The sequence below is a fragment of the Anarrhichthys ocellatus genome, unplaced genomic scaffold, assembly GCF_004355925.1.
Source record: "Anarrhichthys ocellatus isolate YVR2014 unplaced genomic scaffold, GSC_Weel_1.0 scaffold23, whole genome shotgun sequence".
NCBI lineage: Eukaryota > Metazoa > Chordata > Actinopteri > Perciformes > Anarhichadidae > Anarrhichthys > Anarrhichthys ocellatus.
This window is the reverse complement of record NW_022280053.1, coordinates 5,408,079-5,422,738: the sequence shown is the minus strand read 5'-3', so window position 1 is coordinate 5,422,738 and position 14,660 is coordinate 5,408,079. Positions and strand designations below refer to the sequence as shown.

Genomic DNA, 14,660 nt, shown 5'->3' with positions numbered 1-14,660 from the left:
GTGTGTGTGTGTGTGTGTGTGTGTGTGTGTGTGTGTGTGTGTGTGTGGGGGGGTGGGGGGGTGGGGGGGTCTGGCCTCAGCAGCCTGGCATATGGCCTGTGACCCCCGCAGCCCCTCCGTCTGTGTCATTATGATATCGATAGTGTGGCTGTGAATGGAGCCAGCCAGGACTCAATAGACCGGACTGGGACCATCGCATAAAGGCCCTCAGCGTCTGTCTTTCAGCGCAGACTGATTACTGGCTGCGTGTGTGTGGATATACATGCGTGTGTAGACGGGAGGATATAATGAGCTACCTCCTTGTATTATTGATGTTCTTGTTTTTGCTTGCCACCCTGCTGTTGAGTGGGTTTATGTTAGCTTCAAGTAAAAAAAAAAAAAAGGAACATCCAGTATTTCTTGTGCTGACACTTCGAAGAGGAACGGCGCATCTTGCAATGCAAAGACAGTCGAGTATAACTGTATCAATCGTTAACTCACATTTTTGCTTCAAATGTGAGGAATTTCTTTGGTAATTTCTGCTTAAAATATGAAAATGATTAATTGATTGTCAAAATAGTAAATTTCCTGTCAATTAACTAATTTGTTTCAGCTCTAAAAATCACATACAAACATGAGTATGCAGAAGATAGTACACTCCGTGTGTGTGTGTGTGTGTGTGTGTGTGTGTGTGTGTGTGTGTGTTGTCTCTGTTTTCCTGGGGGATTAGCTCCAGACATAATCAACACTGAACTTGATAACCTCTCCCGGTCCAGCTCACTGAGTGTTTTGTCCGTTGATGAGCCGTGTCATGACAGGCTGAAGCTTGAAGGCCTGAGTGGCTATCGCCAAGTAATCGGGTTACTCAGCACTTCTCCACCAGTCTAAACAATAAGGTCACGATGGCTGACGGACCGCTCGGTAAAGCTACACCCCTATGTTTGGTTTCAGTTTATTAGATTGCCTTTTGTTTTTGTTTTTTTATATATTTACTTGTTTTGTATTGAGGTCCGTTCTCTCATTTGTCTCCGGCTAGTTTCTGAGCGACAGTCGGTGCGTAACCGTCCATATCCAGTTGCCCGCCGGGGTCTTGAGCCGTCCCTTTAAGAGATTGGTGGTCTGACCACGTTAATACCTGTCCTGTCCCGCAGGCAGCTGTAAACAATTTTACCTCACAGACAGATGGAATTACATCTGCCAGCGAGCTACTGTACGTGATGAAGAATAATTACCGTGAGGCCTAAACAGGTTAACCTACCTGTGTAGCAGCGGAGATGTCGCCGTGTTGGTCGCAAGTACACATTCCTGGTAGATGATTTACGTGAACGGGCTAATTTTACCATTTACCCGGCAATCATTGCAACAGAGGACCAGATCTTTGTCCCGATGTAGAGCCACCTTTTCCAGAATGGTTTTACCCCATTTTGCATATTCAAATTTCAAATCTTTTTCTGTTACTGAACAACATACAGAAGTATCTCGGTTGTGCATCATCCCACCAACCTTTCTTAGCATCTCTCGCTTCTCTTTTTGTGTGAATAGAAGTTTCCAGAGCTCAAGTTTAAATACGTGGAGGAAGACCAGCCGGAGGATTTCTTCATCCCCTATGTCTGGTCCCTGGTCTTCAACTCTGGAGTCGGCCTCCACTGGAGCCCGCATGGCATCGAGCTGTTCAGCATGGACTCTGGCTGAAACACCTGCTGCAGCAAGACTTGTGTGCGTCTTCATCCCCGTTCTGTATAGGAAAAAAAAATAAGGACTGACGGCATGTGTGCGTGTGTTTGGGTGGGTGGGTGGGTGTGTGTGTGTGTGTGCGCATTGCCCTTTATAGTATGTGCACGCTGCTTTGAAAGTGCCTCGACCTTGTACAGACTGGTGTTTCTTTTTATGCACAGCCTCTTTTCTCTTCTTATATCATAAAAGATCCTCCGCTTCAACACCGTGAGGCTTCATCTGTACTGGTGAACAGTTCACTCGGTAGCGCCCACTTCCGTGCGGTCCTGTAGGGATTACCGATTTAACACCTGAGCAGCTTCACCTGGTTCCACAGCACATGGCGAGTTACATGTCTGCTGTAAAATGTTCTGTTATTCTGAGGAGCTCAAGACACCGGCGATGGATAATCCTGTTTTATTTCTTTTTTTCTTCTTGCTTACAAACAGTAGGTCAATTAAAACACATGTGCACTGCTCTGGTTAATTTACTGCTGCTCTGAATGCTAAGAAATAGTATCGACTTCATAGTCAAGACATACAACATAGATTAATGAATAACTTATGATGTTGAGTTTTAAGTATCTCATAAAGTACGGTTTTATTTTGACCAACATCGTTCTCTGGATACAATTGGTTTTATAAAATATTTGTGTTTGTGAAATAAGATTTTAAAAAGGGCCAGAGGAAAGAGAGAGCCAACAGGAAGTTTGTTTGTAACATGCATGGATTTTAGATTTCAGTCCACCTCCAATAACCCACATTGAATTACACTATAATTAATGCTTAAGTTCAATCCCTGGATGATATTAGCAGCCCACATCGCTTTTCTTCATGTGATTTAATTTGTACTTCCATCTTGTTTGTTTGACTGTTCCGCCTTTTGTCGTTTCCTTTTTCCTCCTGATGCGAACAAGGCCAGTACTCGCACTAGGACAAGTCATCTCCCCTTGTCCTGTTGTGCATAATAACGGTGGGTTTGACTCTCTGATTTGTCACTTTATTTGCATGTTTAAGTAGAGACTTTGTATTAAATTATTTATTTTCATGTATATTTTTTTTTTTTTATACATATTCATCCCTCCCAAAATGTAAACGGTAGTTGTACTAAAGTGACGACTACTATGAAAGAAAACCGGTGGTACGATCCTTTGAATCTTCCCAGGGTAAAAACTGGCTTTATATTATTACATATAATATGACAACAGTTGTCATTTTGTGGCGAACATTACTTTGGAAATAGGAGTTTAAATAAAAATATGAAATCAAAGCAACCAAAGTGTCATGTGGTTATTAAGCGAAGTGAAGTGAACCATTCAGGGAACAGTATGGACCTACAGGGGGAATGTATTCCATATCAAATTGAAATTATACACATTTTTGCATTGACACGGATTGTGTATCAATCTTCTCATCTTACGTGTTGTGTTTTTCCCAAAATGTTGAGCTAGTCCTTCAAAACTATGCAATGTCTTTTTATGACTCAAAGTTGCAAGCAGATCAACCAGTGTGATTTTCCCATCACAGATGTTTTTCTTTTGAAAAGGTTTTAGAGGCCCGAAGAGCAAAAACAGATTTATATTTTTTAAGGAAAAATTGGAGAAAAGTCATTGTGTTTGGCAGAAATAGTGTTTTTTCTGTCATACCTCATTAATCATTGTGCAGCCCAAAAATGTATCTTGCAACCGCCTGGTTGGGAACCACAACTGTAGACCGTTTTGATAAATTATAGGTCTGTGAGGTATTGACGTGTTGACTATTTACTCTGGAACATCAACTAGAATAGTGTGTCCTTGGCTCATTTCAGCTAAAGTGCTTTTTCTAAAGGTTATATATTGTATTGTATAGAACAGAAATATATATATATTCATACTTATTGCCGCCTGTGTACCATCTAGACTCGTCCCTGGTTCCCCTGTCAGTTAAACACTGTTAGCTCTGTCAGCACTGTTGCTGCTGTTGGCACTTTTTTGTGCCATTAGCTGCGAGCCACCACCTCAGCTGTCTCCATGTAAAGTGCCGTGTGAAGGCAAAAGACATGCTCTGAATTTCAAATTTAGCACCTTTAACTCTGCAGAGCAAACTAGACAAAAGATAAATCTGCCTAAAAAAATCAAGCTGTCACATGCTGTTTATATCCGCATCACAGATGACAGTAAACGTTAGCACGGCATGTGTCTCTCATGTCTCATTGTTGCTCGTTGTGGTCATAGATGCAGAGGCAGCAGAAACAGTGGCATGAAACCACTTTTGGGGGGGGGGGGGGAGTTTACTGCACAATGGTACCCACTGTGTCGCCGGAGCTCCCACTTCCCAAGAGAATTTCATGCCTTTCGTCTCTATTGTATTGATTTTCATGCCTGAAATTCTCTCATTCTCAAGGACAATATAATGGAAGCAATTTGATGCAAAGAATGGCCCATTTTCAGCCCGGGTGTCGTCAGTAGGTTACAGTTAGGCTGCACGCTCGAGGACAAATTTTCCGGACTCTTTCTCTCTCTGCACCGACGCTCACCTGCTTCCAGCTCTATTATTGCCGTGCCAGATGGTTGAGGGGAGGTTTTCACAAAGGGACATGGCCCTCCTTGTTCCATCATGGTGTAGGGGTCACCTTACCATGGGCTCCCATTTCAGGTGACAGCAGGAAGATGGATGGGGCAGGGGATTCTGGGATGGGTAGTTCATTTTTTTTTTTTTTTAACAGGCTGGTACCTTTTCCTCAAGGTCTAGGTGTGGTTGTGTTGCAGTGTACCAGCGTAGTGTGGCTCCAGATGCCGAGGTCATACCCAGATCAGCGTCAATTGAATGATTTGAAAAACTAGAGCACGGGAGACCAGATTGCTGAAGTGGCTCTGTAGTAGCTACTGGTAGCCCCTAGTGACACGGAACCAATTAATTTGACGGATTACCACAGTAACGATGGAAGGTCGTTGGGCTCAAAGGTTTTAGGATTAGGTCACAGGAAGGAGGACGCTCGTTCACAGCATGAGAACAACGCAGAGTTAGATGTAAATACAAAAATAAACACAGATAACACCTACTGTCATTCTTTCCAAATCCTCAGTGGAATGAAAACAGTTTCAATGGGCTGGACCGTCAATGGAAATACACAAAGAGATATAAAGAAGAGACAGACAGGGTGTATAGTGCACGTGATGTCTGAAAGATACCAGCGAACCGAAGTTTAGTCATCACAGGTTACACAAAGTGAACAATATCTGGTCACCACACACCGTAGGAAAGGCTTTAAAAGTCACATAGCTCTACTGTAGCGTTTCTCATCTATATTTTAGACTATTTTTCTATTTTTGAGTTGTTGAGTTACTTTGCTGAAATTCTTTCTAGGTCACCGGTCGTTGACCTTTTAACATGGAGCTGCTTAACACATCACAAGACAGGAGCAGACCTAGGATAGAAGGTAAGAGGTGATTTTTTTTAATGTCTTTTTTATATGTTTGTTTATAATGTCGCTCTGTTGGTCAGCCTGTCCACCACTTTGATCAACTATTGGACAAATTTACATTAAATTGTGTGCTGACATCCGTGTCTCCCAGAGGAGGAATCCTACAGACTTTGGTGACCCGCTGACTTTACATATCGCACCACCAGCAGGTCTTTCACTTGTGAAAATCAACACCTTCTTGATGGATTGTTGGCACAACCTTTTTCTGTACAGACATTCATGGCTCCAAGAGGATGTACTCTAATGCTTTTGGTGAGCCCCTGTCACTTCCTTTGGCACAATCATTAAGTTGTGGTTTTGAGTGATATATCCCAAACACTTTTATATTGATTATGCATGTGTCCATTAGGATGATCTTTAATAACGTTGGTGATACTCTTTCATATAGCGCTAACATTAAAACTTTATTTGTCAAATATCTGCCAAACTATTGACTTTCCCATCAGCCCCAGTTTTCCTTTTTTGTCTAGTGCATGTGGAAATTTTTGGGAAAAGGTTCATCCTCTGGGGAATATGAATGTGCTCATTCCATCTCATGGCGATCTACCAAGTGTGTTGATGTTTTTTAGAAGAAGATATTTGGGCATGATGGTGAAGCCAGGGGAATAAGAGGTCACCAAAAACATCCAGACCACATATAAGATATACTTCAACATTAGGTTTGAGATATCTTGCTCCATCCATTTAGCCCCAGCACTCTTATATATGTAGACCAATTACACGCCTGCAGATCTTCAAAATTATTTCACACTAATGGCCTATAAAGAGAACTGGGTCACCGAGGCCTCTGGCTCCTTTGATACAATGTCACAAATTGAATCCCTGAACAAAACCCATATTAAAGGAGAGTGAATGTAAAATGACCTGTTCTTTACAGCATTCTCCACTGGGTGAAGCTTTTATCAAACAGCAGCTTACGAACATGAATCCCATTTTGAAAAGATGTTTTCATGAAACTCTTTCAATGAGAGAAAACTTTGCAAACAAAGCAAGAGATCACTGACTTCTTTGGGATCAAAAGAACTGAGATTACCTTTGATCCCAATGAAGTTGGTGATCAAAGTTCAGTGGTTATACATAACCAGCCTATTATACAAGTTCTGTCCTATGTGTCCACATTGATAACCCTGTAAACTTGGAATATTCATGTTGAATCAGGTAATCAGTGTAATCACGAATGGAGTAATTGTTACTTACCGGAGTGCTGAGGTTAGGTGACAAATAATTCAACGTAGACTTTTTGTTTCAAATGGAGCACAAACAGCAGTCTCCTGGGTGCAGGACCGGTTTTTGTTTGACCCTCTGTCCTGCCCTGTGTGGGGGCTTTGTGGTCTTTATTCTTCCTGGTTCAAGATTACATAGATTCTAAAAACATCTAAAAATTCATTTTTCGCAGATATAGCTAAGAACGCTGTATGAGAACAGCCTGTTGTATTACCTGTTTTGTATTTTCTGTACTCTTTAATGTTGCTTGTGCTTGTGGAGTCAAAGTATATATCTATCTATCCGGGTAAAGAAATGTTCTTGCAGGGGGGGGGAGACATTGGTCTGTAAGGATAGCAGCAAAGGGCCTGAATCCTCTGATATACTGTATCTAAGGTTGGTATATTCACTTCAATGCACTTTATAATTGCTAGTGATGGCTTTCTACATATTAATTTTTTAAAGTACGTAAATGTATGATCAGGTTATGTGGGGTGTAAAAAAAACATTGATTCATCATAATGCATCAGTCTGAGTTTGATCCATTTGAAAAGTTTGGATCGATAAAAAGCGATTAATATTGTGTTACGGTGTTTCTTTTTATTGATTGACTGCTGTCTGCAGTCTGTGATGTGTTTCTGGTTCAGTTTCCATCTTTCACCTCACAGAACTACAAACGGAGCTGCTGTTGCTTGATGTTTTGAACTGGAAGGTTTATTAATAAATGTGTTAATTTGCATTCAACATTTTGCTTAGAGTAGTTTTTTGGTTATGCTTTGCTATTTGGATAAGTTAATCCTACAAGTAACGGACATTAGCCTTTAACACATATTTAAAACTTTCCTTTCTGGAAAGCAGTAACATCTTATATGTGCAGTATATGTCCTTCAGCTTATAAATATGTTTTATTTTCCTCCAGTTTTTATACTGTACATATGATTTGCATACTACATTTTACTGCTGTTTTGTTTAAAAGCTAAAACAACTAGCTGGAAATTAATCGGCAACTATTTTCATGATTGATTTATTGCTAAAGTAATTTTTCAACATAACATTCCTGATTTCCGACATCTCAGTTGTGAGTATTTTCTCTTGCATCTGCCAAAAATAATTTGATGACATGCCCTCAGGCTGTTGGAGATTGCACAGGGCGTTTTGAAACTATTTTCTGACATTTAATAGACCAAACGATTAATCGATGATAATCTTTTGCCCTACATGCTTTCCTTTGAATGCCCTCGCCTGCTGTTCAGATAATGTCTGTGATTTGAACCTAGAGTATCTATCTTTTGCTGCACCCTCAGGTGCAACATCATTGACCAATATGTTCTTGAGCTTTTCTGTTCACGTCGTAATGTTTCACTTTGTGGTTGTTGTTTTTTTGGTTCGACAGCATGTTTGAGGACAGGACATCACCTTTCCCTCTCTCTGTCATTATGGTGGAACCACAGCTGGAGTCATTAATAGATTATTTTCAGCACAATATATTTAGAACAGAAGCACATCCAGATTGTTATCATGTGTTTAATTATGCAGTGACATCCACCAATGTATGCGTTCGGACATGATATCAGAAAAAATTAATTCTCCGCTATCTTTTTAATTAAACTTGCTTTTTTTATTGTTATCGAAGCAACGAAGAGCTCCATGTGTGCCATCTTCAGCCTATTCTGATCACTGTGGTTCAGTCAGAGTAAGCCTCTTTAATTGCATATGCATGACCCCTTGTCTGGAGGCAGTCACTGTATCAATAAATTATAGTAAAGGCCAAGACTGCTATCTAGAATATGAATCGTCATTCTGCCGCTATAAGGCTGTTTTTCCACTTTGCACGGCCTCTTGTGAATCAGCTCTGTGGGCTTCATGGTAGAATATAGTTGAGGCAATTACATATATCATGCTGGAATTCAAAATGTTAAAATTCATAGAAAATGAATTATCTCACAAACCTTGTGTTATTATTAATTGGGAAAAAGTCCCAGTAACACATCGTGTAATATTTAAGTAATTTTATACTGAGATAACAATGTATACTAATGCAGTTTTGTAAATATTCTGGAAAAATAAATTGAGAAACAATTTATGGACAAAACAACCAGACAAGAATGCCCTTTTTAATACATAATCCAGCAAATTTAATGTCTGTCAAGTCAAGGAACTTCATCACATTGAGGCAAAAATCATATAAAAAAGCCAATTAGGCCGTGAAGCTGTGCTGCTCATTGATTTGCAACATTGCCCATAATGTCCCACTACAACCAGAGATATTAAATGGCGGTATATATATATATATATATATATATATACTGTGATAAAACCTGTATGACAAAATCTCTGACCATTGACTATTTATATAATCTGACAGTATACATCATCATGTGGTCTACCTTTGAGGGATTGCATGTAAAATATTAGTATGGCAGCACAGGCCAGTTCTGTCGCTGCATCATAGTTTTAATCATGGGCACAATTAGATGTTCCATTTAGAACAGTTTAAATTGGGTTCCATGATTAAATAAGTCATACTAAATTAGCAACATGTTCACAACACTTGATGTCCAGCCCCCTCACCACCCTTATAAGTTTCATACAATCCCTAATAAATAAGGGGTTCACAATCCTTTAGGTTAAAGACCCATAGTTTAAGAAACAGAACACTATATAATTAGCCCATGCAGCTGAATTCACCATTTTGTTAATTTTGTATTTGTTTGAGGTGGGGTTTAAAATATGTAAAGACAAGGGCTGTGGCGCAAACATGGTGATGCAAAATGTTCAAGAGAACTCCGTCCTGCACCTATATTCAGGCCACTTTACAGACAGACTCCTCCAGCCAGACTGAAATGGAAAACGGTTAGACAAAATTGGCTACTTCCTGGAGTCTGGAGAATAGTCACACACACACACACACACACACACACACGTACACAATCAAAGGGAAGGGCCGGGAAATGTAGAGAGAGAGAGGAGGGGACAATGTGCGTCTGCAGTCACTTCCACAATCCCTCTGACAGACCTTTTCCCCTGACTGATTGCTTCCAGACTACCTTAAAAAGCGGCGCATGCAGTCCTCTGAACCGTTTGGGCCCTTGCGCTGCGCTCTTGCGGCGCCAGTGGGGGATCCTGGGACAATGTGGGGATGAGCAGTTGACTACCTCCATCCACGTACACACACACACACACACACATCCGACCCTGCACATCTCATCATTATCAGCCATCCACCCCCTCTGCCCTGCAGCGACACTGGCTCACTGACACATTTACATACTGCTGCCTGCACCTCCTCCCCTGGACTACTGTCTGTCTAGGGAACTCAATTAGGCTCCGGAGGAGACACACGCATACGCATTAGAAAAAAAGGCATTCAAGTTAATGCAGCTCAGTGTGACTGAGGGCCTCCTGAAGTGCATGTGGTCCTCTGCAGCCACACATGTTGTGGGTCTCGTCTGCTGTTTAAAATGTGATTATTTCAACAGAGTTTGATGTGTTTATACGGTTCTGGTTAATGGTTCATAAAATGCAATATGCACCACTGCCAATACGTTTAATAGAACAGTGTAGCCATTTATCTAATCAGTACCATTCTATTATAGTTGTATAGGCTACAACTATACAAACAAAACTAAGCTGCCACGCTGTTTGGTAGTGAAGCCTGTCTTTGTCTCTCACACTGAGCTGCATTAACAGTAAATTGATCAAATCAATCCATTGCGCCTGTCACAATAAATGTGGATTTAGCTGATAGACGGTATAAAGTGGGCAGATCCTACTGCAGGCGCGGAAGGAAATTGATCCTCAGTCGATTGAGCGTTTTACCGGATAAATAAAGAAGGCCGGACACTGTTGTGCTGTTAATTCAGACAAACAAACTCAAAGGACACTTGGGATTGTCCCATCTGGAAGACGAACGTCCATAGGGCGGCAGCAGCGCGCTCTCATCTGTGTTTCGGACATGTTGTCGTTTGTCTTTCTTGCCCTAAGTATAGACTCGCAGGCACAAACACGCTCCTTCCTGGCCTCTTTGTTTGTAGTTGAAGACACCAGCTACATTTATTAAAACCAAACCTGTGCAAGGTCCAACTACAACCTGAGCAGCTATAGAGCTTAGTGGTGGCGCAAGCGTTGCCTGAAAAGCATAGTTCAGGGCAAAACCCAAAATAAAACCAGGGAAAACTATACAGATCGATCCACTTCAGAATAGCAAAATGTTTTATGATGAGATTAGAAGAACTGTTGTCCATGTTTAAATTATATTGATTCCATCTCCATTAATAGCTACAACATGTATGCTTTCCTTAATAGGCATGGTTATAATAAACACTGATCAAACGCCTCAAACAACAGAGAGATCAGACATCAACAGCACTAAAATGACCAAAAGCTGCAAATCTATAAGTTGTGTCCTTTTGCTTAACTCCCGTGTCATTAAAGCTCGTTGGATAGAGCGTACAAACGAATAATAATAATAATAATAATAAGCTGTATTAAGGTACAGAGGGCCACTTCACTCGATTCATCTTTCCCAATCTGGCCGCTTCACAAGTTGTAACAGACATGACTTGAATTGAGTTTATTTTGGCCTATAACTGCTTTAGTCTCCCAGCCTCGTCCTCCTATTCTCAATGTTACACTCTTTCAACTTTTTCTGGGAACATTTTTTAACTTTCCTACTCCTTTTTGGCTGTGTGTGTGTGTGTGTGTGTGTGTGTGTGTGTGTGTGTGTGTGCGCGCGCGCGCTCGCGTGTGTGCGTGTGCGCTGTGAGCTCTACTTGATCTGTTGTTTGCGCAACACAATCACATTTCTTTTAAGCGACAGGGTGTCTAGACACACACGTGACCGGGCGCGTCAATGCGCACTGGAGACTGGAGACGGAGCAAGGGCACCCAAGCCATCCGCCTCATTTGCAGACAGAGAGCCTTCCAACCCCCCTCGAGATCACACGTCGGCTCGCTTTTCCTTCCACACTCGGACGCAGAAACTTCGTGTGAGATACGAGGTTGGATTATTTAATCTTAGAGGATTCGACTACAAAAATAGGTCTCGAGGCTCGGTGCGCGGACGTAACCCGAGGGGTCTCTCTCGCTTTTCCGCCAGGCTTTCAAACGCAACGCAACTCTACTCGACTCGGGTGAGAGAATCAGCCCTGGATTTGCTCACTGGCTCTTCGGACGAAGGCTCCCTCTTACCAGCAGACCACATCCTCTGCAGACGAGTGGCATATTTAGACTATAACAGATATTTTTAAAGCCTCCGCGAGCCTGCTGGAGAGCCCTACTCCGTGCAGTCGGATCAAGGATTTTGTGGATTAATGCTCTTGAAGACGCGGCGGCGAGCTTCGCTTTTCATGGGATAATTGTGATAGCGTTTAGGCTTTAATTAGGCCCCAGTCTGTCTCATTTCCACCACGGCTGATTCGCAAAAGATAGCACGATGTTTGACACTGTTTCATGCTGAAAATCGGAATTTGTTTTAAAGGGGGTCAGCTCACAGCGCTATAGGCTGCACATCGCCACGGGAATAATTGTGCACACTTTCGGGCTATGCTGGGTGTGTTGTAGCCGAGGTGTATAAACTGCTAGATTCATTTTTATAGGCTAGTCTCAACCGCCTGGATATGATGGTTGTTTATCCCCCGAGGAAAAGCTGACTGTCCCGGGAACCTCGCCTGCTTTTCAGTGATCAAGTCTGTAGGAGAAGGCAACAGAGACTGGCGTATGCTACAGACTTCCTCTGCTCATCCAGCTCCCGGTTCTTCCACCGTATTTTCTCAGGCTGCTTGTCATTGCCTGGACTCGGATCCCGGAATCTTCATGATTTGCGGACACCATGCTCGTTTTTTAGCCGGGGAACCCTCTTTTCGTCCCGCATGTTTAGGACCAAACGATCGGGGCTCGTCCGGCGACTCTGGAGGAGCCGTGCGCCCGTGGAGGGCGACGGGGAGACGGATAGAGGGACGCATGGCTCCGGGGGCTGCTGCATGGGCAAAACGACAAAGGTGGCCAAGTCCAACGCCGGGTCGGAGGCTGAATTGAAGGCGTTGACCCACTCGATACTGAAAAAGATCAAAGAGAAACAATTAGAGGTGCTTTTGCAGGCGGTGGAGTCCAAGGGGGGTGTCCGAAGCCCTTGCTTGCTCCTGCCCAGCAAAGTGGACGCCAAAGTGGGTCAACAGTCTTACTCTCTCCCCATGCTGCTCTACAAAGTGTTCAGGTGGCCGGACCTCAGGCATTCCTCGGAGCTGAAGAGGCTGTCTTGCTGTGAATCCTACGGGAAAATCAACCCAGAGCTCGTTTGCTGCAACCCGCACCACATGAGCAGACTTTGTGAACTCGGTGAGCTGGATTATTTCAATAACCTCATTCTCGCGACAGAAAAGAAAAAAGTTCTGAAATAGCGTTTATTTCTCTGGTGGTCGGGCCTCATTTTAAAATGAAGTATGCATCCAGTCACCGTGCCATTGTGTCAAATAATTACCAGACTGTTACAGGCATAAGTAGCCTAATTCAAATGACATCACCTCTCTTGGCATAGTTGTCTTGAGCTTCTTCCATAAGGTCAAACTTGACCGATGTAAGAAGGGTCCCCTTCATATATCCGGCAGCGGGACTATAGTGTCATCAAATTTGAATTTGGCACGTTATATTGAAATAGTTACATCACAAATGCCTATCGCCCCCCCCATCGAATTATTATTATGTTTTATCGATTGTTTGTGTTTTTATATTCTAAATGGGTTGCTTTCTTAATTAGGCGGCATCCCGTCTTTAACATGTGTTTTTGTTGGCGCGTGAGAAGTGCCAAAGCACTTACGAGCTGTTTAGTCCACCTTAAATCAGGATCTTTTTTTACAACTTCATCAGAAGCCCCGCTTTTTAAACAAACAGCCCATCTGCTGTTTCAACATTTCAAAATTGGCATTTCCAAAGCGCAAAGCAGACTCATCCAGGGCTTTACAGTCTTTCCACGGTGAAGTTTCCAGGGCCTGTGTGTGTGTGCGTGTGTGTGTGTGTGTGTGTGTGTGTGCTGGCAGGCTTGCTTGCTTGTGCTTGGCGTCCCAGGCCAAAAGAGGCCCATATCTCAGTTTGTCCTAGACGCTGATAGTGGCCCTCCTGGCGCCAGGCGGCCCCCTGTTTATCTGCCTGCCAATGAAAGGCAATAGCCGCCCGGCCGGCCTCACAGCCTGCCTCTCCAGGCTGAGCTGACAGACACAAAACCTTTTCCCAGTAGAATGGCAACTCTTATCATAAAGTTAAGATCTCTCCCTTGTTTTGTTTTTTTTGCTCATGTTCTGCTTATTTTTTTCCCCACTCCATGCAGAGTCTCCTCCTCCTCCATATTCGCGCTATCCCATGGACTATCTTAAACCACCAGGTGAGCTTAATGTACACATACATAAAGGCATATGTCCCCCCCCCCCCTGCAAAACATGCACATCTTAAAGGCCATTCATGAATGCTTACATGTTGATTAGCATAACGTTTGCATATGTTCTCACACACTTCCTCTGTTGTGTGTACGGAAACAGCTCCCATGTTATGTTGTGATTTATGATAGCGGTGGAGTGTCTGGCTGGGCAGTTCTAGCATGGCTGGCAGCCAGGGCAAGGCAGCACAAAGTTGAGATACCAGCTATAGACTGACTGGCATGTCACCAGGGGCATAGTGTGTGTCTGATTGGTGGGTGGGGGCGGGGTTGTTTTGTGTGTCCATTTATCTATTGTGAATCGCAGCACAGACAGCGGCGTCTTTGGAGCCAGCAGGCATTTATCAGCTGAATTAATCATCAGATTAAGGTTAAGGATTTGTCTATATATATATATATATATATATATATATATATATATATATATATATACCTTGTCCCCCCCCTTAAGAAGCTTCGGGCTTGTTTAATTGTGTTCTCCCTCCACCTGTGTCAGACTCCACATGCTGCTGTGGTTGTCATCCTGTTCCCCAGTGCTGGAAAGTGGCACCGAGTTATGTCATCGCCTTCAAAGTACGTTAGATTTCAGGCTATAAACAGAATAGTGCGAGACTGGGGAAGAAGAGGAGATGAGGATCCTCATGTCACGGAGAGGGTGACAAATACGTAAAATGCAGTATATATCTTTTTATATTTTTCTTGCTTCTTTGCGTCTATGTGGCTGCCTGTCAGTGCAGGAATAGCTCGGAGTGGAACAATGACCGGTCAGTCGACGAGCCAGCCAGTTAGTCAGGAGAAGGAGAAAGTGGCTTTCATTTCAGTGAGTGGAAACAATAGGAAGTCATTGCAGCTGCAGCTGTGGTTCTTCAAACCCCCC

The 14,660-nt window shown here is 42.8% G+C and overlaps 2 protein-coding genes across 3 annotated transcripts in view; both read left to right on the top strand.

Moving 5' to 3' along the window:
- Window positions 1-8,536, top strand: part of dym (dymeclin) — a 49,923-nt gene extending 41,387 nt beyond the window's left edge. Inside the window, exon 17 of one of the 2 annotated variants that reach the window (XM_031859867.1) lies at window positions 5,037-8,536. In XM_031859867.1, the coding sequence (XP_031715727.1) occupies window positions 5,037-5,051 (15 nt within the window). In that variant the 3' untranslated portion in view covers window positions 5,052-8,536. Of the gene's footprint in view, window positions 1-1,521; window positions 2,089-5,036 lie in introns of those variants that run through there. The other variant, XM_031859866.1, reaches the window with a different exon arrangement.
- Window positions 8,537-10,850: 2,314 nt separating this feature from the next.
- Window positions 10,851-14,660, top strand: part of smad7 (SMAD family member 7) — a 17,500-nt gene continuing 13,690 nt past the window's right edge. Inside the window, exons 1-2 of the mRNA XM_031860141.1 lie at window positions 10,851-12,693; window positions 13,679-13,732. Coding sequence (XP_031716001.1) covers window positions 12,228-12,693; window positions 13,679-13,732 — 520 coding nt within the window. The 5' untranslated portion in view covers window positions 10,851-12,227. The remainder of the gene's footprint in view (window positions 12,694-13,678; window positions 13,733-14,660) is intronic.